Source organism: Notechis scutatus, chromosome 2 (genome assembly GCF_049901735.1).
Source record: "Notechis scutatus isolate UNSWTSFEM ecotype Mainland chromosome 2, rNotScu1.2, whole genome shotgun sequence".
In the NCBI taxonomy this organism is placed as follows: domain Eukaryota; kingdom Metazoa; phylum Chordata; class Lepidosauria; order Squamata; family Elapidae; genus Notechis; species Notechis scutatus.
The window spans coordinates 24707983-24735126 of NC_142010.1; the positions used below are offsets into that span (position 1 = coordinate 24707983).

A 27144-nucleotide genomic window follows, 5' to 3' on the forward strand; every position below is an offset into this window, starting at 1 on the left:
TCACACCACATTCTAAACCAGAAAACTAAGCCAGTTTAGCATGTGTTGTGAATTAAGGCAGAGAGTAACAAGGCAGTGAAACTGACAAATTAGCTTTCAAATGTTTGGTTAGGTAGAAAGTGGTGGTGCAGCTGGCAATATCGTAGGGTAACTCATACAATAGCTGTGTTTGCACTATATGCTTTCCATGTTTAACCACATTTACTTAATCAGCCCAATTTTCAGGGTTTTCATGAGAAACTGAACTACAAACTACATGTGAGTGTAGAATACAGTTGGCCCAAAGGAGCATTAAGTGAGGACAGACTTACTGCAGAAGGCGGGTTTGTCTGCAAAAACCACCAACTTGAAACACAGATTATTGTATAACTAGATTAGATTAGATTAGATTAGATTGATAGATATGCAGATAACATATGTGGAGTCAGACTCTACAAAATGACAAAACCAGTAATCATAAATAGCCAAATAGTTCTCCATTTATTGCATAGTTTAATACGCTGAAAATACATTTTACTACAGTCACCAAAAGAGTTTAAAAAGTCCAAGAATTTGTCAGCACCCAAAATCTTTGTAATTAGTATCATCCAGAGGTAAATTTATTTCTTTATGAAACAACTAGTAAAATGGGATTTTGTTTCTGGAAGTAAGGAGACTAAAGACCTTTTTTTTTTATTGGTGATGTGTTAGTTTTGTCAAATGACTCCAATCTCTAAAATAATTGGGAAATAATGCATAAAAGGTTGTCTTCTCCCTGTGCTCATCTTTCAAAATATCACACAATGAAGCCATTTTAATGTCGTAGCATACGTGCCCTCTGGTAATCGTAATCTCCCATCCAGTTCAACTCTTCTTCTGCCTCTTTTTATCCTGTCTTCTTCCTTCACTAATGTTCAAGGTTCACACATTGTAGTAAAACACACGGGTTATAGTTCTTATTTTATTGAATAAGCCACAATTGGATGGGTTTCCTGGGAGATTTCTCCAACTATAACACTCAAGATATGTGGACACCACCTCTCAAAATTCTCAGGAATGGTGGCTAAGGAATTATGGGAGTCGAAGTCCACAGATCTGGAAAGCAACTGGGTTGGGGAAGCTGCAGTAAATTATAAATAAACCGCTGTTGATAAATCACACTTGGCTGGGTTCATGTAATACATGTGTCAGTGTTCCAAGAAACAACCTCCAAACTGAAAGACTCTGTCATCCTCTCAAAGATCCATTTTATTAGTCATATTGCAAGGGTCTTCAAACTTGGCAAGTTTAAGACTTGTGGACTTCAACTCCCAGAATTCCTGAGCTAACGACTGGAGGAGGAATTGTGGGAGTTGAAGTCCACAAGTCTTAAAGCTGTCAAGTTTGAAAACCCCTGGTCATATTGGCACATCTGAGGAAAGAGAAAGCCCGAAGAGAATCCAAAATCCAACCCCTGCACCCAATAGTTCATCACATGGTCCAATCATTGCTTCGTTCCAACTGGAGACTATCCCAAAGCACTCCCCTCCAGGTGCAGAGTAACATGTCCTTGACTCTCTGAGAAAGGAAAGTTGTTATGACTGTTCTTCCATCGCTCCTTGAAATCCCTCTCCCAAATTCCCAAGCACTGAATGTGGCAGCCCAGAAGCCTCAAAGAAAAATGGCTTCCAAGCTGACAACATGGGGACCAAACTCTCTGTGTTACATTGCCGTCACGTGACATTTCGCAACATTTTCCCCCTTTGCAGAGCTGGATGGGCGTGGCCTGCATGTGAGGCATCTGGCCAGCGGGCTGCCAGTTTCACACCCCTGAGTAATACATTAGGTCAGAACTCAAGAAGCCACATTATGACATGGTATTGTCAGGACTCCCACAAATCCACCCCCATTCAAATCAAAAGCCTATATTAAGCAGGCCTGAATATCTCAGCTGTTCTCAACCAATCATATACTGGAATTATCAGGTAGCCATTTGTCAAAGTCTGAAGGACTTTTCAGCCATTGTCCACTCTAGGGATAAGAATCTGAAACAAGACTCACAGGATTTCACAGATGTTCCTTATAGTTACAGGTAGTCTTCAACTTACAACCTTTCATTTAGTGAATGTTTGAAGCAGAGGTGGTATTCAGCAGGTTCTGACCAGTTCTGGAGAACCGGTAGCGGAAATTTTGAGTAGTTAGGAGAACCGGCAAATACCACCTCTGACTGGAGAAGATTTTACAGTATCCTTCCACTGCCATGCCCACCAAGCTACCCCCACAGAACCGGTAGTAAAACAAATTGAATCCCACCCATGTAACATTGAAGTTACAATGGCACTGAAAAAAGTGATTTATGATCATGTTTGACACAGCCATTGCAGCAGTCACATGATCAAAATTCAAACGCTTTGGCAACTGGCTCATATTAATGATGGTTAATATTTGCTTCTGATAAGCAAAGTCAAAGGGGAAGCTTGATTCATTTTACAGTGACGTTACTAATTTCACAACTGCAGTGATTCACTTAACAGCTGTGGCAAGAAAGGTTGTAAAATGGGGCAAAAGTCACTTGACAATTGTCTCACTTAGCAACAGAAATTTTGGACTCAGTTGTGGTTGTAGGATGAGGGCTACCTGTACAGCCTGATCATAGGGGAAGAAGATATAATCTTTAAGAGGATCTGCACAGCCTCTAAATCGGGTGTCAAACTCGATGTCATTGAGGGCCGTATCAGAGCTGTTTGACCTGGGGGAGGGTGGCTGGGAGGTGGGGATAGCCAGCTCGATGTCACTTGTGTTGGGGGTGCCTGTGGTGGCCTGAGTGCTCTTCCAGTTAAAATGGAGCTTACTCGCAGCCCTCCCGAGCTCTGTTTTGTCTGACAGGGGGTTGCAGGAGGCAATCGCAGCTGAAAACGGAGCTCGGGAGGATTGTGTTTGACCTCAGGGGGTCAGGGTGGGCGTGGCCCGATCGACATCACTGGTGTCAGCTCGACGTCACTTGTTTTTGGCCTCAATGGCCTCCTGCAGAACCCAAAGCTCTCTTTCCACTCACAGAGGCACCACGGGCCAGTCCTTCGCTGTTTCCAGGACGACCCGGGAATCCGGCCTGCGGGCCTTGAGTTTGACACCCCTGCTCTAAATGAATGGACTGCAACTCCCAGCACTGCGTCCCAGAGAGGCTGGGGCTAAGTGGAATTTTAATCCTGCTCTATCTGAGACTTTCAAGCCGGAGAAGGCCACTTTAGATCCCTCTGTACAACCAAATCATTTGTATGTCCGGAAGCAAAAGTGTCTTTTTGCAGCTGTCTTTTGAAGGGGGTTCCTTAACATTATTTTTCTTTTAATACACAAACATCTGCAGTGCTTCTTACACAAGGAAATGCCTGAATCTGTAGAAAACATTTCTTTATTTTGCATCACATGGTCTCTCACCTCCAAACCCAGTCAGTATTTAAGTTCCCTTGTGTTTGTTTTTATGAGAAATGAGTATTTACAGGAATGGCCCTGAGGTGCCTCTGGGTTACAGCCATTATATGTAAGAAAGGTGAATTAAACCCTACATTCCCAGCAGCCGCAACATCAAAGACAGTTCAAGAGGAGAGGTTAAATTCCAGCGTGGTCTCTGTTCAGGTTTGACTTCTCTAACCAGCTTGCACCAGGAAGCCAAACCAGAATGTCCTTTGCCAGAGCTGAACTCAGAGAAATTGTTTGTCGGAGAAAAGGTTTCTTTTTGTTTTTCCAGGAAAACTCAACTGATCCTCCACCCCAAGAATACCAACTAGAGAAAAATGCCAAATGAGAAATTGGGAAAGCAATCTAGACTTGTGTAAGGCACAACAAATATGGGGCTTTTTTTTTTTTTTTTTTTGCACAAGTGATCACCTAATCCTTCTCCCCAAAACATTCCTTTATCCACAAACCTCCTAAGAGTAACTGAATCCTGTTTTACAAACCAGAAAGAAATTATTTTCCTGTTACTTCCAATACTAGATCTTCATTAAACCAGCCACAATGATTAAAGAAGGGTGCCACCTACTGGTTCACCTTTTCAGGACAAATCAAGCAAGCCTACAGATCTGAGAATTGTTGAACTGAGGCCTGAGACATCCCCCACCACACAACAATTATGATGTCTTGTTTGTCATAACAATTGCGTCATAACAATTTCTGACTTGGGCGGCCACCACATAGATTTTTGTAGAAGGTCCTACTGTAAGCAGAAACATCTCGTAGAACATCTGCAATCCAATTTGGCTGCCATGTTGACTTAGGCTAACTTTAATATCACTTTAAAAGTACGCAAATCGGCATACATTAAAAGGAAATGTTGTTGCATATAGCCCTCAAAGGGTCACCACCTCCAATATAACTACATAAACATGACAAAAAAAAAAAAACATAAATATGCATATACCCACATATTTTATATGACACAGAGAAACAACACAGGTGTATACATGTACATATGGTGAGAAAAACAAATCTTGTGAGTTTACCAGATGGATGGCATAGGGAACAAAGCTGTTACAGAATCTGGTCGTCCTGCTAGAAATACTTCAAAACCTCTTTTTGGACCTCTACAGACATCCCTTGTTGAACTATTACCATGGAAGAATATTACCATGAGCCATGGTGGTAATGAATCCCACCAGGCTCAAGGTTGACTCAGCCTTCCATCCTTCTGAGTTTGGTAAAATGAGGACCCAAATTGTTGAGGGCAATATGCTGATTCTGTAAAACTGCTTAGAGAGGGTTGTAAAGTACTGTGAAGCAGTATATAAGTAAGTGCTATTACTAAGACTCCTGTTGTTGTTTTTTTAAAGGCCAATTCAGAAGTATCCTTTGTAAATATTGAACTTTCTACATTAAGTCACATTGTGGGTTGGTTGAGTTTTGATCCCTGTTTTGTAGCCAAATCAATAAAACATGGTTTACTATTGGTCCCTAATATAGCAATAGCACTTAGACTTATATACCACTTCATAGTGCTTTTACAACCCTCCCTAAGTGGTGTTACGGAGTCAGAATATTGCCCCCAACAATCTGGCTCCTTATGATATGAAGCCTGAGAGCACCACGCTCCTCACGGACAAAGCCCTTGGCATCCACCTTGCCAGCCAGCCAGTCAGCCAGCCAGCCCTCCTAACTCCTTATTTTTTTAAAATTATTTATTTATTCAAAAGTGGGGCACTGATACAAAGCAGAGCGAAGCACCAGCTTCCAATCTCAGCCTTTGCATGAATGCCGCTAGTGCAAAAAAACAGGCCCAACAAGCTTTCTCAGAAAGGAAAAAGAACAGGACAAGAGGCTGCAGCCCATTGTTGAGTTTGGAAATATGCCCAATTCTGTAGAAGGCGGCCAAAGGTAACTAGACCAGGTGTGCAGCACACAAGGCTTTTGCATTGCTCCCATCCGTTGCAATGGAACATTCACAGGAGAACTGCATGGTCTTTGCACCCAGCAGATCATATTCATCTTGGTATTGTTCAGTCATCCCAGGCACTTCCAGGTCTTTGTGATCTGAAGGATGTCATTTCTCTAGGATTAGCTCCTTTGCCTATATGTCATCAATGATAGTAACAAGCCTCCTTGGTTTGCTTCTTAAATTCATGTTGCTTTTTCCAAGCCTCAGGGCTCTCTCCAATGACTCTACCCTTCTGTCCAACTGTCCAAAACATTACGCTCTAGTTTTAATGCATAATGAATTACTTGTTTAGTACATAAGGAATTACCTGTTTATAATGCAGGCCGAGATATTTTCAACCACTTCTCAAGCATCATGGGTCAAAGGTATTTAATTTTTTTTTTTGTTTAGCATTTTTTGATGCTCCAAATTTCATGACTGTATATTAGATAGGTCAGATCATACATATCTTCTGAGTCATAGTCTATAAATTGGGCGCCTTTGTAAATATGTTCAGTAAATATTTTTTTCAATCTTTGGCCTAGATTTGTCAATGTTCTTTTCCTAAGTAACAGATATCATTTTTTTCTGGCATGATAATGGTTACTATCTCTGAATTTTTAAGTCTAGGAAGATAAAAGTATTTTTTTGTCTCTTTCAGCTTTTTTTTAAACTATTGAGCAACAAACTTGCTTTGTGTCTCTTCTTTCATATTCAATAAGAGAGTCCATAATAAGTCGTCTTCACATCTGGCTATCAGTGGATCATCAGCCGATCTGTAGTTGCTGACATTTTAATTCATCTTTTATTTTTTCCAGTCCAGGAGTTGTCATCATCATCATCTTCCTAGCTTTCCCCCCTAAAGGATCGGCGTCTGCTTTTCAGATTGACAAACACCATATTGCACCATGAAACGCAACATCTGGGTCATGTCTGCATCTTGATGGAGATTATTATAGGATCCATAGGTTGCAACGAAAAAACTGACCGGCCAGCTTGTCACCTTCTTCCAGCCCAGGAGTATTCATGATATTTTCTGCACATCAATTAAATAAATAAGGTGATAGTTCGAAAACCTTGCCACATTCCTTTCCCCTTTTCCATAATCTATTCTGTTGATTCCTGGTCATCACACATGTTCTTCACAAAGCTGATCAGATGGCCCCCTATGCCACAGTTTAGAATCAGAATAAAGCTGGAAGGGACCTTGGAGGTCTTCTAGTCCAGCCCCCTGCTCAAGCAGGAGACACTATAGCACTTCAAACAAGTGACTGTCCGGTCTCTTCTTAAAAAACTTCCAGTGATGAAGCACCCACAACTTCTGAAGGCAAAGCTGTTCCACTGGTTAATTGTCCTCACTGTTAGGAAGTTTCTTCTCAATTCCAGGTTGCTTCCCTCCTTGATAAGTTTCCATCCATTGTTTCTTGTCTTGCCTTCTGGTGCTTTGGAAAATAAATTGATTCTCTCCTCTTTGTGTGGCAGCCTCTTAAATACTCTCTAATACAGTAAATAAATTATTAAATAAACTTAATGGTTTGCAGTGTGACAAGTCTCTGAATCATTAAGCCAACAGGATTTCTGAGAAAACCAGCATGCCTAAGGACATCTTTCTCGACACCTACCAAACTTCCCAACCCATCTGCCTTTTATTAAAAGCATTGAAACCAATGGCAGGTGACAAGCAGCAGCAGCCTAACAGAGTTGGAAGGGACCTTGGAGGTCATGCAGGAGACCCTATTCCATTTCACACAAATGGCTGTCCAATCTCTTCTTAAGAACTCCTCGTCTTTGTCCTTGTTAGAGTACACATACTCAGTTCCCACAATGGTTCATTGTATATTTTATCCTCCAGTCCTGTAATCATCTTTGGTACTCTTCTCTGCACTCTTTCTAGAATCTCAACATCTTTTTTCTATTGTGACCAAAATTGGATGCAATATTCCAAGTACGGTCTTGCCAGTGCAGTATAAAATATAAAGCAGTATAAAACCAAAACTTTAGTTTTAATACCAGTACTATGCAGTATAAAATTAATACTTTATATGATCTTGATACTATTCCTCTATTGATGCAGCCTAGGGGTGCATTGGCTTTTTGGCAGCTATAGCACAATGGCTCATACTTAAGTGGCTGTTTACTCGGACTCCTAGATCTCTCTCACAGTTACTACTGTTGAGTCACCTACCACCTGTTCTATATTTTACTTTTCATGTAAAACCTTACCTTTCTCACAACTGAATTGCATTTTGTTGGATAGGGCCCAGTATTTGAGTCCGTCAAGGATCTTGAGCCTGTCTTCTAAATTGTTGACTATTCCCCCCAGCGTGGCATTGTCTTCAAATTTGAGGAGTTCTAACCCTCTAACCCTAACCCTTCTATCCCCTCATCCAAATCATTTATGAAGATGTTGAAGCGTACTGGGCTTAAGATAGAACCTTGGGATATCCCACTGCACTCTTCCCTCCATGTTGTAGCTCCATTAAGGACTACACGTTGAATGCAGTTGGTCAACCAGTTATGAATCCATCCGGTGGTGATGTTTTCTATCCCACAATTTTCTATCTTAACAAGAAGTAGAATGTGGTCTACTTTGTCTAGACTAGAGGTTAATGTGGGAGTCATTCTGCATTGTATGTATTTCCAAATTATTTTTAGTACACAATGGGCCTTATACACTTGCTTAGAAAACAAAGAAATAAAAAAGAGGGTTAGGTAAAAAGCCAATGCTTTTTGGAACTATGCCCATTTGCCCGGACAGAAACAAAAGCAAACAGATAATATCCCTATAGTTTAAATTTTATCCCATCTTCCTTTCAAGTGTTCAAAGCATCTCAATAAAAGTCCCTTGTTTGATTTTATGGAAGAATACAAGGATGGCAGAGAGCATTCTGGGAAATCGTGGCTTTGCTAGTGGTTATGTTCCCCTTGTTAGCTTTTGGAGAGTGACAGCATGTTCTCAATATTCCAGATATGCCCCCACTAAGCCTCCAAAGTTGGGGACCCCTCCAGCTGAGTCACTCTAAGAATGTACACCCAGGGTTGGCATAATAAGAGCAAGGCAGAAAATTACCCCAATTCTGAAGGACATTTTGATCAACAGGAAGTTACAGGGGCCTAGAGCAAAACCAACTCCCATATGATATGCAGTCATAACTTGTTTCAGACAGTGCTGGAACCAGGCAAATAGAAAAACCAGCACTACCTGCACAGCAAGGTATTGACAGGATCACCTGCGGCAAAAACATTGCCATCATAAGGACAAACATTTTTCAGATAGAGGCATCCATCGGTTACAAGGAGGATCATCTTACAGACTATGATACATCCTATCTCTTTAAAAAAGCATGGGCTGACATGTATTAGGATAACACAACTTACTCTCCACTAAAAAGCAGGTGTGCATAATCCAAAGGTGTGTGTGTGTGTGTGTGTGTGTGTGTAGATGTACCCTGCAGAAAATCAGTGTCCTGGTACATTTTAGCAAGAAAAAGTGCTTGCTAGAACATACAGATTTTTAAGCCCTTGCAATTTAACACTATTCCCGTAAGGCTAATTAGTGGCTAACTTTCATTAAGTAGGTATTCTAAAATGTTGCTCTTCTCTTACCTTCCCTCCCCTCACCTCGGAGAAGGCAGGAACAGATTTTACAGATAAAAGCTTTCGTTTGGAAGCAATTTGAAGTCCATAATTTCTGTGTATATGCATGACTGAAGATTGAAATGTCTTTGATTTATACACACACAATTAATATAGAGTATCAGTATACAATCTCTAGTAACACTGGAATTGGAGGGGGGGGATATCCACTGATCCAATGGTTTGCAAGCAAGGATGGCAATCCAAGCTAATCTTTGTAAGTGCCAAAGTTTTACAACTTCTCCCTAACTAAAGTTAAACAAACTCTTTCCCTGATACCACAGATCAATGGATTGAAGTCTTTGGAGAGAGAGTTACTTAGTTTCGTGGTCTGAATGTACAGAGATTATAATCCTACTTTGAAAATGAACTTCCTGTCTGTCCTGTAAGTTGTTCTCTAGGTCATGACGTGATGCAGCTGTTCGGCTGGAACTAAGCATATCCGGATCTGAATGGAAAAGTCTGGCAGTTCCTTGACGCTCAAAGAATACAAGCATATAAACACGGCAACATCACAAGCATTTTGCAAAAGAATGCTGTCCATTTATACTCTTCACTGCATTAACACAGGATTAATTCAGTTTCACACTTGTACAGTGAGAGACAGATACTTCCCAAAACAGCCCTTCTCTAGAAACATCCACCTCAGTGCTCTTACAACACGGCTGTGACTGGAGCTAAAATGGTGTCTCTCTCTCTCTCACACCCAAACTGTCCACAGAGAGACTGATTCCAAACTGGTAGTTAAAGGTTTGATTTTTGACCCTGTCAAAACAAATGACATCCAACCACCCATCTCAGATATAACCTGGGCAATTTTGGATAGTGCTGTCCCTGTTTTATCAGGTAAAATAGTTATCCAGGAATTGTGATAAAGTAGGTGTCAGGTAGTTCCAAGGCCTGGATAACTAGAGATTGTATAATTAAATTACTTGCAGCGGATGTGTTGAGGAGCAGAGAGGTGCCCATGGATACGACCACAATGGAGCCCAAAATTTCTGTTGCTAAGCAAGGCAGTTGACTTTTGCCCCATTTTATGGTCTTTCTTGCCACAGCTATGAAACAAATCACTGCAATTGGTAAGTTAGTGACACAATTGTAAAGTGAATCTGGCTTCCCCATTGACTTTGCTGGTCAGAAGGTCGCAAAAGGGGATCACATGACCCCGGAACATAGCAATGGTCATAAGTATGAAACAGTTGCCAAGCATCTGAAGAAGTAGAAGTAGAATTCTTTATTGGCCAAGTGTGATTGGACACACAAGGAATTTGTCTTGGTGCAAATGCTCTCAGTGTACATAAAAGAAAAGATACATTCATCAAGAGTCAAGAATCATAAGGTACAACACTTAATAATAGTCATAGGGTACAATAAGCAATCAAATCATACTAGGAAAAAGTCCATATAAATCTTAAGAATACAAGCAACAAAGTTACAGTCATACAGTCACAAGTGGGAGGGGATGGGTGATAAGGAGTGATGAGAAGATTAATAGTGATAGTAATGCAGACTTAATAAATAGTTGAACAGTGTTGAGGTAATTATTTGTTTAGCAGAGTGATGGCGTTTGGGAAAAACCTGTCCTTGTGTCTAGTTGTTCTGGTGTGCAGTGCTCTATAGCGTCGTTTTGAGGGAAGGAGTTGAAACAGTTTATGTCTGGGATGTGAGGGGTCTGTAAATATTTTCACAGCCCTGTTTTTGACTTGTGCAGTATACAGGTCCTCAATGGAAGGCAAGTTGGTAATAATTGTTTTTTTCTGCAGTCCTAATTATCCTCTGTGATCTGAATTTTGATCACATGACCATGGGAATGTTACAACAGTCATAAGTGAAAAGTGGTCATCAGTCACTTTTTTCAAAGCTGTTGTAACTTCAAATGGTTACCAAAATAAAAGGGTTACATGTAATGAGCTAAACAGGATTTCAGTTGTGGCTCAAATGTTCTCTGGGCTGAAAGTCATTTTATAGTCCTACTTATCTGATGTATACAAAATATGTTCCCTGCTTATACATCATGGTAACAAACTTGGCAGATACCCAGTAACAATATTCTTTGGCTTGAATGTTTATGGCTTTCTACATCTCCCATTAACATTTCCTTCCAAGAAATTTAGATTTCATCCCCATGCATTCTCTCCACTCATTTCGCCTCTGAAGATGAAAAAGCACTACTCAGCCGTTCCATCTTCACAAATACAAATCCAGAAAACTGACAGTTAGCATATTTTCATTGGTGCAATCTGTGATGCTTTGCTGGGTTGGCTCACTCCTGGTCCTGTTGACACAGGCCCAAAATAGTTAGGTCATGATTTATTACCATAATTGAGCTGGGAAATTACGGTCATAAATCACAATGTCCATAAAGTGGGTCACCATGTGACTGCCCCAATTTTATGACCTTTCCTGCTGTGGTCATTAAGTAAAGCCACTGTTTACAATGGACCAGGTTTTTTGCCAAAAAAAGAAAGCGAATTGTTTCTCTCTAAATGATTTAAAAGATACCGCTTATGTCTTAAATTGTTTAAGACATACTGCCTATGTTTGTTTGGTTTTTTTTTGTAAATTTTTTATTTTATTTTATACAAATCTTCCACTTAATGTGTTGTCTGGGTATAAATATCTTCTGCAATAACAATTACAGTTTATACATATTCATTGCTTAGTTTTAATACTCTATTCTTAATACTAATCTACGTCATATATCTAGTTCTTATAACATTCCCCATCTTAACATTTTTAATTCTTTCCATGTGTTTACTATTTTGCACTGGACTTCTTTAATTTCTAACGTCGATATTTATTCTTCAGCCATTGATAAAATAATTCCCACATCATGTAATAATCCCTTTGTTCCTTCTCTTTGATTGCTAGTGTTAGCCTATTCATTTCTGCACATTTCTAATATTTTCCTAATCACCTTCTCTCCAGTCAGAATCTCTTCACTTTTCCAATTTCGTGCAAATACAATTCTAGCTGCAGTTAATACATGAATAATTAAATATACATTCTCTTTACTGCCTATGTTTTAAATTGTTTAGGGGAGGGGTCTCAAACTGGTGGCCCACCAGCTGAATGCCACACACAGGCCACGCCCACCCCAGCTCTGCAAAGGGGGGAAAACATTGCAATATGTCACATGATGGCAATGCAATGCCGTGAGTTTGACATTCATGGTGTAGGGATTTCTCTCTTCCTGCTTTTGGGGACATAGGGAGACCAATTTTTTTTTTAATGTCTGCTGCCTTTCATAAGATAAAGATGGTTTTTCAGTAATGATCTCATGACTTTTCTTTTATGGTGTTTGCTAACCTCTTATTAAGCAGAATGCCTTTAATTAACATCTGTGAAGTTTATATAGGAAAAGAAGCTTTAAAGGATTTTTCCATCAAAAGTTTTTCAGTTGCTAAATGCTAAAGCTAATTACTTAAAAATATTGCAACTTCTGCAAACGAGGAAGGATTAGCATTCAATTGTGGTCAGAAAAAAAAAAAGCAAACTCCTTCCTGTAACTCAGCTTTATATATAAAACATAATTTGGACCACAGCCTTCAAGTTTTATCATCTGTTGCACAACACCAGGGAGAACAATCATAGCCTTTATTTTCCCCTATGAAATACAAGGGGCCAACTTAGCTCAACATCAAAACACTACCAGATATGTGCCATTGAACACTTCATCCTCTTGCTTCTACGTGAGACCTATTCACCTACGGAAAGAACAAATCTCGAAGTTGCAGCCATCACAAATAGGAAAGCTACTTGCCTCTTGACACTGGGAAGCCCATTTGTGGTTTAACAACTCAGGTGCTGCATTAGAAACCAGCAGAGAAAATTAAGCATAAAAGCTGCATGGATGATTTTGGGCCAGTCCTTCTCTTTCAGCCAAAGGGTTCCTGTTGTGGGTAAAATAGAAAGCTCTACCTTGACTCACAAAAAATAAAGCCAGGATATAAGCCTAATAATAAATATAGCCATCACTTGTTGATATGTTGCATCCCACCTTAAGAGTATTTCATACCTGAGTTTAAAAAAATTGATTGAGAAGTAAACTGGGCAAGGGGAATTCTGTAGGGATTTAGTACCCCACGCAAAGTGTATGTAGGACAGGGGTCTTCAAACTTGACAGCATTTAAGACTTGTGGACTTCAACTCCCAGAATTCCTCCTCCAGTCATGTTAGCTCAGGAATTCTGGGAGTTGAGGTCCAAGACTTAAACTTGCTAAGTTTGAAGACCCTTGATGTAGATGACTAGGCTGAGCCCCAGGGAGGGGTCGTGTGTCATCAGTCTCGAATCTCTTCATACTCACAAGAGATCTAAGTCCAACCCACCTTGAATTCTACTGACTCTTTATCTAATGCCAATTTGCTTCGACCATTAATAGTTCAGATACTTGTAGAGAATGTTAGCATACATTAAATCTGTATTTATTTGAATCACTGTGGCTCCTGATTTTCTGTGCTTGACAGTATATGGAATAATAACAATGAATAGAAAAATAATTTTGATGGGTTAAAGGCCCCCTAGTTTATTTTCCAAACAACTAACAAATGGTCTGTAGAAAGACCAAGACTGAAATACTTTTCTTACTCAGTAGCAAGCAATGATATTACTAGTCTTTTAACACTCAAGTAGGCAGTGTGCCAACATTTTTAGTCAGTCTTCAAGCTTCAGAAGACCTCATTACAGTGGAGTCTGCTGACCTCTTCAGTGCAATAAATTTGTTGCACTTTTATTGAAATCCATTTGGCTAAAGTAAGAAAGTACATTTGCATAATTGCAAGAACAAACACGATTGGGAAAGATAAAAGGTTAGCATATTGGAGAAGGCATTGGACTGTTGAGTAGGGTAGACCCTGCATCTGGTCTACTTCAACGGCAGAAGCTCCTGGGTGACTTTAAGCCACTCTCTCTCCAGCCTAAGAGGGTTGTTCTTGGGAGGAAAAATAGGTGGAGGGATACCATTTACACCACCTTAACAAAAATGGGATACAAATCGGGGTCAAACTGGCAGCCCGTGGGCCGGATGCCATGCCCATGCCAGCTCCGTGAAGGGAAAAAATGACGCAATACGTCACAAGATGGCAATGTAATACCACGAGTTTGACACCCATACCCTACACCAGAGGTTTCCAACCTTGGCAAAGTTGCCAAGTTTGGGGACTCCTGCCCTACATCAATGATATGGTGCTTTTAGAACCGCTTCTACTTCATTGCTCTCCTATTGCCTTGTCACATTGAACTGCTACAGTTGTCCACACTCTGGATTATTTGCCCAAATCACAGCTCATCTTCCAAAAGGGCCGTTTAGAAAGAAGCCCCAGATAGGAGTTCCTGTGGGCATCATAGTGAGCTGACATATTCTGGCTTTTGCTAACTAGCAAGACAGCTCTTGTGAAAGGAATCATGGCTGGATGCTGGATCCAAGTTGGTGTCAAATGGTTGGAGGAGATAACCAAAGAACAAATCGAATACAAACCAGAGTTCTACCTACTAGGGATCTCTGACAAACATTTACCCAAAAAGATGAAATATGTAACAATTCATATTTTAACTGCGGCCAAATTAGCGTTCGCTCAGTGTTGGAAATCACCTTATACACCTACAGAACAAATGGTTATCCAGAAAATATGTGATTGTGCAGAAATGGACAAATTAACTATAGCACTTAAAAATAAAGAGCCTTCAACATTTTACGATAATTGGAACTCTTGGTATAATTGGTTAATCCAGAGATAAACTGCTTAAAAGACAATGGGTAATTTAAGCATAGATATCGATAAGATGTGCGTATTCAAATTAAGTTAGAATTGGATCTTGCAGACTGTCAAAAAGGATATTGTCTGTTTTTAAATGTATTCTTTTCATTTCTTTTTCTCTTTCTTTGTTTCTTTCTTTCTATCTCTCCTTCTCTTCTCTTTCCGGTTCGTAAGGCCGAGTGTTTTTTTTTGTCTTTTTTGTGTATGTAATGTCGATATGTTTTTAATTGTAAATTTAATTTAAAAAAAATTTTTTTTAAAAAAGAAACTTCCATTTTGTAGAATCAGTTTGAGTGGTTGAGTCAGGATTACATCAAGCTCATATTCACAGTAAGTTTGAACAACTTTTATATCTTAATCACTTGTTTGGATTTTTTGTATATTGGAGAGATTAAGGCCCTTTGGACCAGTAAGGTTTTACTGAATTCAGGTGAATTTCTACCTCTTTTAAAAGATGGTGCAAATTTGATTTTAATGTTTAAAAAATAAACAACTATCATGGCTGACTCGTAACGCACCTCTACTTGCAACTTGACAACAGAGGGAGGGGGTAGGGAAATGCTTGGAATGGTATTGGGAACCGGGAGGGAGATGAGGAATTTATAAGAACTGTGTGCAGCCTGAGAAAATCCTGACACTTCAAGGCTGTGAGATGGGAATCTTCCAAAGGTACACAGTTTCCCCAAAATAAAAAGAACATGTTGGATTAGTAGACCATGGGTGGCCCAAGTGGGGAAAATTGCTGTTTTTCGTGTGAAAACCTCAGAGCTAGCTTCGCTTCTTCTGTGCCTGTATGGATCTATGGCAGGGGTGTCAAACTCAGGTTGCCATGTCATGTATCGCAACTTTCCTTCGCTAAACCAGAGGTGGGCATGGCCAACTTGTGATGCATCTGACCTGCAGGCCACGAGTTTGACACCCGATCTATGACATCAGTAGTTATACTCTTAGTAAAATAATGTCCCAGGAGTATCTTTTGCTGCTTATGCCAACGGGACAGTTGATAACGTTTTGGAGTATGCAGCAAAAGGGCACTTAGTATACGGATTTTGGAAAGTTAACAACAGATTAAGTGGCCAAGGGAATTTGGGATTATACAGTACTTTTGAATTATAGAAGATATATTTTATCATGGGAAAAGATTGCTTTTGGTATTTTTATAAGCAGATCTTCAAGGATGAACAGTACAGCCAGAGTATAAAAATCCTTATTGTGAACTTTTTGGAGAGAATGAATAAAATGATTGTTAAAATTGTATGTTTAAATGAAGTTGTTAAAAAAAATGAGCTGTAATGGATTTATAAAATTAAATTGAAGGGACATTCAAATGTAATGCAAATGGATCTGATGTGTCTTATTCCTCAATGGAGGTGAACAGATATTTAAAAAGAAACTGATTGGATCTTTTCTCCTGGATATATACAAAAGAGCTTTGCTAAGATTAGGAAAGATGTTTTTAGCAATGACAAACAAAAGGATAAATTTTACTTATTGATACAAATCTCTTACAAGTTCTGAAGAATTTTCACTGTGATACATAATCAGCAAATTACCTCTCATCTTTTTTTAAGGGATTAAAGAACAATTTTAAAAACTCAAGGGAAGTCTCTAAGATTGGCTTGTTTGACCAGGGTTAAAAGAAGAAAATAGTTGTATCTGGTTGTCCTTACTGAACTTTTTCTGACAAAGATTGATTGATGTAGCATATGGAAATATTTTAAATCTAAGAGAAGTGCTATTCAGATGGTGCTAAGCTACTAAAATTGTTTTTACTGAATGAAGGGAGAAAATGACTTTTTTTTCTTTTTGTGTTTTTCTATTCATATTTTTGTAGTTTATTTATTGACTTTTACCCATTTATAGCTCTTAATTAAAATAATTTGAAAAAGAAAAGAAGCTGCAGATATTTTGTCTATTATAACCAAACCAGGCCACTCCCTCAAATAAAAGAAAAAGGCCCATCTGCTTCAAGAAGAGAACTGCAACACAAAGAAGTGTAACAGTATGAAAACGAGGATTTATTTGCTTTGGTTTCCAGGAACAACTCTTTTAACGGTTGGACTTGGCCACACGCTCCAGCTCATCCTTCTTCTTGATGGCATAGGAGTTGGAGGAACCCTAGGAACAAGTACAGTTACAGTTTAAGCAACCACACAATCCCAGCTAACATCACTGAAAACAAGTAACTCCTCTCCCATCCTCCAAACAACTCAGATAAGTGGGAGATACATCAAACAGAGCGGTTTTCATGTAAATGGGTGAAAAAGCCAAGTCAGCTATCACTACACCAGAAACATTTATGGTACAATTACCTGATTATATGCCAGACTGTCATCAGTTATGTTAACATTGTTCATAGTGGCCATTTAAGAGACACTTGCCTTAACAATATAGCTATGTTCCCAGGCTTGGGGGTCAGGAGATTAAGAGGACCTGTGAGATGGAGGCTATCATATCACTTGCTATTGGCCAGAGTGCCATAATTTTTTGGTTACTAATTTGTATTTAGTTTTGCTACTAGTATTAGTTTATTTCTAATGAATTTTTAATTCTGCCCAAATCATTTTATAAGATGGGTGGCTACCAAAGAAATCGACCAATAAAATAAATTTCCCAATGTTAAAGTTGTATTGACCTGCATTCTTTGTTTACTGCAAATGCTTGCAAACTACTTGCAATGATAACTATTTTTGCCAAATAAACAGTGAGGACTAGAATAAAGGCAGAAAAGAATTGCTCTGCATCTCAAAACTAGTATTTAATCCACCAAAGATAACACAGGCAATCACAAAAACATTGATGTCTTCTTAAATAGCTTACAGGTCGCTAATAATTTTGGTGTTTCATTTCAAATACCACATAAGATTGTTATTCTTGTTACTTAAATCTTACAACATTTGAGCGTACTATGAAAAGATTCCAGAAGATTATTTCATCTTAAGGATTGCCACCTCTGTATTATTGAACCCAAAGTAAACAAAATGTGCACTGCTGCTGTGAGATGCAACTTAGTACCACTGCACTTGGGCTACTGCTGGTTTTCCAGAGGACTGGTTAATTTGTTGAAATGTCTCAGATGGGCTAATGTAAATACTCTTTTAAGATTTATATATTTGATTCCTAGGTCTGTGGTGTCTAAATCATCTTTTCTCTAAGCCACCTTTTCCACAACTCAGTTCAACTCTCCATTCATTTATTCTTACCTTTGCTGCATTTATCAGCTCATCTGCTAGGCATTCAGCTATGGTCTTTATGTTTCGGAAGGCAGCTTCACGTGCCCCGGTGCAAAGTAACCAAATAGCCTATATGAAAATATAGGAGATATGTTCACAAAAGAGTCAACCAAGTCTACATCAATCTATCCCTCTTGATAAATATCCCTACCTGATTGACACGACGCAGTGGTGACACATCAACAGCCTGCCTCCTCACTGTGCCAGCACGACCAATACGGGTAGAGTCTTCACGAGGGCCACTGTTGATGATGGCATTCACCAGGACTTGGAGGGGATTCTGGAACAAAGATCAAGGTAGGTTTAAACTACCCCGTTTCCCCGAAAATATGACCTACCCTGAAAGGAAGTCCTAGCTTGATTTTTACACAAGCTCAATAAGCACTACCCCCTAAATAAGCTCTAATTAAGATCCCACCCACTCCATAGTGCACAAGTAAAAATTAAGCTAAGGTGTGGATTGGGGGGGGGGGGGGCTGCCCTACTACTTACCTTTGGGCAGTTGTAGCTAGGCCTCACACACCCCGAATTCTGCTTTGCCGGCCTATTTCTTCTGCAGCCGGCAAGGCTTTCTTGAAGGCCTCTGCAGCTGATAACAAAGTTCCTGATTGTTCCAGAGCTCTGTTATCAGCTGCAGAGGCCTTCAGGAAAGCCTTGCTGGCCACAGAAGTAGTAGTTCCTGAAGGCTCTGACAGAGAAAAGGAGGCTGGGGGCGATGCACACAAGCGAGGTTAGTCAATGGATGACATCCCCCCAAAATAAGACCTGGTGCCTTTTTGGTGGCAAAAAAAATATAAGACAGGGTCTTATTGTTGGGGAAACATGGTACATCCAAGCCAAGTCTGGGAAAGAATTAAAGAGCAAATGTTACTCAAAAAATAATCCAAAATGTTAAATATTTTACAACCAGTTTCCAGAAGAGCACATTGCACATAATGATTAACACTTAAAGAATCTGCATATCTAAATTTTAATCTTTACCTTTTAATTTTTTTTAACTGAAGTGAGATTTCAACAAAAAGTAAACAAAATTCAAAGATATAATCATGGTTGTAACTAATTTTATTAAACTATACTTGTCATTATTGATATCTCTCTAAAACTGCAAGGGCAAAAAAAGTGAGGTCTGTTCTGACCCAAGCCTCGTTCAAAGCTAACAAACACCAAACAGAAATAAAAGCAAAACCTTCGTAATGCTTCTCTGTGAATTCCGTTCATTCACAATAAAACGCTATTAAAAACTAATTGTCCCAGATATGAATAAGCCTTGCCAAGGTTGTGCAAGGCTGCTAAGAACACTAGATTAAATTGCAAGGAAATAATCAAAACCAAAAGTCTCCAAACGCAAACCAAGATAGTCCGAACTTCCACAAGACTTGAAGTGCAAGAACTTCTTTGCTTCCTGCAAAGAATCCCACCTCTGAAGGCTGGCTTTTATCCCTTAAAGGAGGGGCCATCACCTTGCAGCCTTACTCCAGTCTCGCCTGTGCTGCTGCAGCTGCTCTTTCCTTCGAGCAGCCCTGCACGCACACACACTGGGCACAGGCTCCTCTGCATCACCGCTGCCAGCCTCCACAAGCTCCGAAGGCAGCTCTCCACTCTCCGATAGTCCCTGCATCACACGCAGGCCCCTCATCTGAGTCCTCACTCTCCGAGACCTCAGCCCTCCGCACCTGCTGCCGGAGAACAAGGTCACAGACTCACTTTATGGATGGGGATTCTACAACTGTATCGTTAGTTGTACAGGTAGTCCTCAGCTTATGATCATAATTGAGCCCAAAATTTCTGTTGCTAAGTGAAACATTTGGTGAGTTTTGCCCCATTTTACGACCGTTCTTGCCACAGTTAAGTGGATCATGGAGTTAAGTTAATAACCTGTCTGTCACTAACTTTAGTTCTATTCTCCAATATTATAGTTTTCTCCTTGTATTAAGGGACGCACAAGGGTAACCTTTAGTTTCCAGAAGACAGATACACTCTTTTTTAAAATAAAAACAAAAAGCAGCCTGAGTTGCAAATATTATTTCTCCAATAAAAGAAATAGCAGTAAATACTAAAATGATTTTGTGTCTGTGTATTTTCTAGAACCTCCTTCAATTGAGTATGAATATTTATCCTGAAATTCACCAAGCAGAAATAACTATGCCATCCTGCTCTCTGCCCACTCGCCCAGACCCTGCTACACAAATACAGTCCTCAACCCAGAAAAAAATGTGCACTGGTTATAAAATACTTCTGTAACAATCACTTTGCAGCAACTGCTCTGAAGAAAGCAAAGGAAATCAAATTGACTTTCCTACAACACATCCTCAAAGGAGCACTATACCCAGAGATGGCTTAGTCTGATTACAATTTTTGAACAGCATCATGGAGATGGAACTATTGTGGCCAAAATAAGCCAATAATTACCTGGTAGCTTTCATAAAGCCCATTTCTTTAGACCCAAACAAGTGCAAAAAAGGCCTTTTATTCCTGACGCTCTTCAATGACTGGAGGTCAATAACGCTTTTTCTAGTAAGGTTTTTCCAATCTCCTCAGCAAGGCATTAATTTTGAAGACATTCAAAAATTCTGATTTAAACACCTAAGTCAAAATACTGATAGTAATCTAGCATATTATAGATATTGCCTTTGATTAACTACTCTGCACAAGACAGTTTGATAAAAACAGTTGCAGTGTAAGTGGTTTCAATTTCTCTGCAGCAAATACAGCAATGATGAACTAACTTTCTATTGATATAATTAAAGGACTGATCAATATTATTACATAGGGTCAAGATTTAATGATGTGTTTAAAGATTTTCCTGAAATGATTCCCCACATGTAACTGCTATGTTTTGTTTCCTTCTCCCTGTCTTGGAGATTCCCCACCATTTTTAATTCCCCACCATATTAAAACATATAAAAAAGAGACGGGTATTAAAGAAAGTCAAAACTTAATAAATACCAGTTTTGTTTTATGAGGTTTTAATCCATCCCCCTCAGGAATTTAACAGTGGAAATCTTTCCACAAATTATATCTTTTGTCCTTCAGAAAGTGTTAAGACTTGGTTCTGCCAATTAGCACAGGGGTTGAAGTGTAAGTTAGACAACCCTGGGAATGGTTGCTGTCTTGAAAATGTTTTTTTTTTCATTTTTTTTATTTTTTAATACTGTAACTGTATCTTTTAATTCTGTTTTTAACTTTCTTACTTATGCTTTTATATTTTGTGATGTTTCAATTGTAAGCTGCCTATGAGTCCCTTAGATAAAACGGGCAGCACTGAAATGTGAATAAATAAATAAAATGTTCAAAAGCTAATTAGTCATAATTGGCTTTCTAAATGTTATCCCAATCAAGAAGATACTGGGGGAACTCAAGTTAGAAGAGCACCAAGCAAGCAACACCCTTTGATGCTGATCTAACTTTTTAGAAATGCTTTCTTTTACTTTATGGAATAACAGAAGTCTGAGTCTGCTTGCCATCAAATATTCATGAGGCTCAACCAGCAAACTCTTGCCTTGAACCTCTCTTCTATTTCTCATGCAGCAGTTTCCAGGCACCAACTTTTTGCAGGCCTTAACAACAAAGCAACTGTCAGCCCTATGAGGCAGATCAGACCAAGGAATAAACTCCAGGGAAGACAAAAAAACTATTTTTACTGGTAGTTCTTGTTTAGACTGCCTGGTTCAGTGACCTGCTGCAGTTATGACAGTGATGAAAAAGTAACTTTGGGACTGACACATTTACAGTATTTGCAGGTTTGTAAAGCAAAGGAAAACTGAAATAAGATCAAAAGCAGAGTTTCACTTAGCAACCGTTTTGCTTAGCAACAGTTGCAGTCCCATTGCAGTTACTAAACAAGGACCACCTACAAGTAGATTGGTAACATAATTACCAAGTATGATTGTGCTTCCTCTTCTTTTTTATACCTGTGTGAATTAAGGACGTCTTAAGATGTTTGCATACTTCTTCCAGATGCCCTAAACTTAATCTATTTTCTCATTTTCATCTCTTTGGAGTGGTTCTCACCAAGCCCTCTCTTATGGCCATCTTCTGCTTTTTACAGCAATAAACTACATTACATTAAGGTAGCCACCATCTTATTTGTCTGCCTGTTACGATGTTAATGTTCGTTTGTCTAGAATTTGTGGGAAGTGAAGTCGGTCAACAAATGACTTACTTACTCCCATGTAACACAATACTCAGCGCACATGAATTATTCATATGGTATTTCTTTCTCTGAAGAAAACAATTGAAGCACTGGGTTTTCAAACCAAGGGGAAAGGATTTTGGGTGAAAAAGATTAAGGTTTTCCAACAGCAATACATTCTGGGTATGGAATTTCTTAGCATTATACAAGGACCTCTAGCCCAGCCAACTACTCTTCACACCAGGCAGGAAGGAGTTACAACATGTACATGTAATAGCAAACATTTCCTACAGGATTTAAGAGCAAACATTTAAAACTTTAAACACCACCTGAACTCTAAACAAACCTCCTAAATAGAAAGACAATATTTAATAGCTTATCAACAAAGCAGGATTTGTTTAAAATTCAGATGATATATTTTTACTGAGGCCAAATCTATTTCTATTTAAAGATGTAGCACAAATAGATGTTAAATTATGTATTACTCAGGAATAAAACAATCCTTGATAATTCTGTGGGTATATTGATTTTTATGGTTTACTTCTCTTAGATCATGGTTGTTAAACCTATTTTGGGCTGAAGATCAAACCTCTTTTTTTGAATGATACATCAATGAGAAAATAGTTTAACTGCTAAGTAGGGACAAAAGCAAAAGTAGTATTCTTCCCCTTTGGTTACATTAAACATTTAGTTTAGTGACAACTTTCAGGGAGGCTTCGATATTTGCAAGCAACTGGGATTCAGGGTGCTATCCAAGATTGATGAACTGTTTGCCGCATCTCTATTCTATAAATTAAAAATTATTCAAGTGGAATTTTACTCTTTAATGGGAAATAGTAATGGGCTTCAAAAGTAGACTTAAGAAAATGAGCAAACACAATACCTGTCTATCAAATATACTATATCAGGCCTGTAATTCCAAATACATAGCTTACACTCCATTCATACTATAGCTATTTATTTATAGTAAGTATGCCTTCATCTCTCCTCTTGGGCCCCCTTCAAGTAATTCATTTCACAGAATTATCCTGCTCCATGCCTCAGCATAGTCTTTTCTCCCCATGCTTACCTCTCCTGTGAGCAGATGGATGATCTCAAAAGCATGCTTAATGATGCGCACAGTCATAAGCTTCTTGCCGTTGTTGCGCCCGTGCATCATCATGGAGTTGGTGAGGCGCTCCACAATCGGGCACTGGGCCTTACGGAAACGCTTAGCAGCATAGCGCCCAGCACTGTGGGGCAAGTACTTAGCATATTTCTCCTTCACAGCAATGTAATCCTACAAAACCGCAAGTAAAGAGGATAAATACCAGGATAAAACTCTTCTTCCAGCCGTAAGACAAACCACTTTGCACTTTTTGCAGGCATGATATTCCCCTCTGAAAAAAAATCGGGCCAGCCAAGAGACCCCCACCGCGCCAAGAAATCGGCCGCCCGCCCGCCCGCTCGCCCCGCCCGCCGCTCGCCCGCCACTCGCCCCGCCCGCCCACCGCTCGTCCCGCCCGCTGCTCGCCCGCCCGCCCGCTCGCCCGCCCGCCCGCCGCTCGTCCCACTCGCCCGCCGCTCGCCCGCCCGCCGCTCGTCCCGCCCACCCACCACTTGCACTGCCCACCGCTCGCACCGCCCGGGCGATTCCCAAAAAAATCAGAATTCCGATTTTAATCGGAAAAATATCATGTCTGTTTTTGTCTTCCCAAATTCCATCTGTAACTTCTCTTTTCATACCTGCAGGGAGATATCGCTGATTTGAACATCATCTGTGCTCCACTTTCCAAACAGCTTGATATCAGGGGTCTCTGCCACAGCAGGAGCTGTCTCCCAGTCAGTCATTCTAGAGACAAAATAAAAAGCAATTAGGTCCTGAATCGGCCTCCCTCCCTCCTTCAATAGTTTATTCTTCCCTCCTAATATTGATTTGTGTGATAGACAATGTCAGGCAAAGCCCTACTGAGGCTATGCAAATTAATCCAATTCATAATACAGAAATATTCTGTTTGTGAAGAAACTTAATTGCACAGCTCTAATTCATAACCAATACTAATAATGTAGAAGAGCTATCAGAATGAATCCAAATGGCCTGTAATTCCCATGTACCTGGAAAAACATGGAGTACTACAATGCTCATTCATTTAACAGGGTTAGGTGCCAGACTACCATGTACCATTACACTCTTATTTCAAGACTAATTATAGTTGTAAACTAAATTTACAAATACATTCCCCCTTTCCAAATTCAGGCTTATCAGATCATCTAAATCTTGATAATAACATGGTGGGTTATTACCAAAAGATCATATATATTCTATAAATTTTGGAGGCTGTCCTTGACTGTTTACATAAGTTAGTTGGAGGGCCAGGTGAGTAGGAATGTGAAGAAAACGCTGGTGGGGGTGGTGGAAAATGGCCTACTGTATAAAGGGACAGGAGAATTGGGTCATGAAATACCAATACACCCATAAGAACAATGAAGAGCAGTGCAGAACCACACAAGCTGAAAATGAAATCTAAGTGAGGGGGAAAAAACCTGACCAGGTTCGCACTCAAAAGTCTTTCTCTCTCTCAAAACGGCTATACTTAAAAAACAGATCATTTCTCCTTCAGGAAAGTTCATTTCAGAAATTAGGAGGCGCCAAAAATTACCAAAAAAGAGGAAAAAAAGGGTTCACTAGTCAAGTTAAGATGTGAAGCCCGACCTTTCCCTCTTACTGAATCAGGACTACAACTCCCATTTCAGTCAGCATGACCACGTTGGAGCCATGAAGTCCCAGCATATTGGAAGGGTGCAGGGTGGTAAAGGGATGGACCGGCCTACAAAAGCCGCCTCGGAATAATTACTGTTGCTTTTATTGTGTTATATTTTATTTTATTCAGTAATTAAATGTTATGCCACCGTGTCTTTCTCTGCTGTGCCGGATCACGTGCTCTAAGGGCTCCCCGGCCTCATTTCTCAACGGATTCTGTCCACCCCCCGAACCCCAGGCCTTTCCCTCAGAGCCTCTCCCTACTCCCAACCCTCGGACCAAGTAGGATCCCGTCGCTTATTCCCTTAGACTCGCGGAGGTAAAAGCCCACATGGAGACGCTCCCCTCACCTCCCCGTGTGCCGCTCGCTGGCTCAGACAGAAAAGGGCCACACACGGGGTTTCTCGAAGACTTATCCACGGGCTACCGGCTTCCGGCGCGTTTGCGCATGCGCTCCTCCTCACTCCGTGGCGCCATTCGGGTCCGAAGAAGTCGCATGTTTTAGACGTTTTTAGCGCATGCGGAGTTGGGCCTTTCCAATTCCGAGTAGCGTCTGAGTTAGAGCGGTGGCGGACGAAAGTGGACTTGATACAGCATCATTTTATTATTATTGTTGTTGTTATTGAGGCGGTTTGCTTTGCGCCTTCAGCCTTTCCCCGGCATCAGTTTTATTTCTGTGTAATTGAACCGGTCGTTAAGTCGTCCCAGAGGTGCTTTTTCAAGAGGCAACTGGGCTTTCCTGTTTTTTTTTTCTTTGAAGACGCTTCGCTTCTCATCCAGGAAGCTGCTTCAGCGCTGAAAAAGGTGCCAGATTATGCTAGAGCTGAAGAAGCTTCTTGGATGAGAAGCGAAACGTTTTCAAAGAAAAACCAGAAAGTCCAGGTGCCTCTTGAAAAAGCACCTTTGAGACGACCATGACCTGGATGACTGAGAATTTCCATATATTACTCGTTAGGTCGGCTACCCGATCTGGGTTGCAAAACTCCTCGTGCCTAGTAGGTGGGATCAGGAGAAACAAAGATTATTTACGGTTGGTTGCATCTCGCACAGATTTTTGAACCTGGTGATTCTAATGTCCCAGACTCTTTTTTTTCTTTATAAATATTGAGAAGAGAGATCTTGCATATTAAAATCTCTTTTGTGCAGGTGCATTCGATCAGCTTTCATTGTTTTGTTTACTGAAACTAGGTGGGGCATAATCTATTTAAGTCAGGGGTGTCCAACCTTGTCAACTTTAAGACTTGTGGACTTCAACTCCCAGAATTCCTCAGCCAGCTTTGCTGGCTGAGGAATTCTGGGAGTTGAAGTCCACAAGTCTTAAAGTTGACAAGGTTGGACACCCCTGATTTAAGTGAAGGTAAGTTGCCTTTACTTTCCACTTATATTTATTTATTCATTAATTGATTCAACCTGTATACCTGCCTATCTCATTAACAAGTGATCCTGGGCAATGAACAATCCAATAACAAGTCACCATCACATTGCAAACATTAAGCTACATACAGCAGTTAAAAAAACTTATAATCCATGGGTTTTGTCACTGTCAGGAGATGGGACACTTGTCCCATTGGGCCCTCATGCCTAGATACATAATTAAGCCTTTTTAGGACCTTAGCAAGTCAAGGCTATCCTGATCTCCAGAGGGAGAATGTTCTATAGGACAAGTGCTATAGCAGAAAAATCACATTTCCTGGCTGGCAGGACCCAGGCAGCCCATCCTGCCAGACTAGATTGGTTGGGTAGAAACAACTGGGAAAAGACAGTGCCCCAGATAACCTGGTCCAAAGCCATAAAGAACTTTAAAGATGGCAACCAGCACCTTGAATTGTACCCAGAAGCAAACTGGCAACCACTGCAACACAGAGGATAGTGTTGTTGCATGTGCCAAGTAATCAACACCATTTACTACTTGTGCAGCTGCATTCCATATGCTTTTCAAGGGCAGCCCCATGTAGAGTGCATTGCAGTAATCCAGAGGAGGTCATAAAGGTCATGAGTGTCAGAAAAGTTGGAGGACTTCTCTAGAGAAAAGAACTGAATAATTCTGTTCCTTTAACCCTTTCATGAGAGAATCTCCCTCCAAGTGGCACTTGTACGAATAACATCTGCTTTAGTTCTTTCTTCACAAAAATTAATGCTGAAGAACTATTTGATATGTCCCAACATCTTAATCAATGTTAAGTTTTAAAGGATTAAAATTGTGTAAGATTGTCCCCAGAGTCCACACAGTTCTCCCAATAAACCTGGCAGCACTAAATCATCACCAGATAATTTATTTCAG

The 27144-nt window shown here is 40.0% G+C and overlaps 1 protein-coding gene across 1 annotated transcript; it reads right to left on the reverse strand.

The window, feature by feature from the left end:
* Positions 1–16755: 16755 nt before the first annotated feature.
* On the reverse strand, positions 16756–25354 carry RPS5 (ribosomal protein S5). The gene is made up of 6 exons (XM_026683012.2): positions 25214–25354; positions 23849–23954; positions 23193–23402; positions 18143–18271; positions 17962–18060; positions 16756–16876 (listed from the first exon to the last, which is right to left on the reverse strand). Exons 2-6 carry the CDS (start codon positions 23951–23953, stop codon positions 16808–16810), a joined length of 612 nt encoding a protein of 203 aa, XP_026538797.1. The 5' UTR covers position 23954; positions 25214–25354; the 3' UTR covers positions 16756–16807.
* Positions 25355–27144: the final 1790 nt, after the last annotated feature.

Excerpts from the sequence above, each read along its gene's own strand:
- RPS5 (XM_026683012.2), bottom strand. The coding sequence starts at position 23,953 with ATGACTGACTGGGAGACAGCTCCTGCTGTGGCAGAGACCCCTGATATC. Across the intron at positions 23,403-23,848 it reads TCAGCGATATCTCCCTGCAG|GATTACATTGCTGTGAAGGA; the intron begins GTATGAAAAGAG and ends GCGGTTTTGTAG. Across the intron at positions 18,272-23,192 it reads TCCATCTGCTCACAGGAGAG|AATCCCCTCCAAGTCCTGGT; the intron begins GTAAGCATGGGG and ends TCTTTGTTCCAG.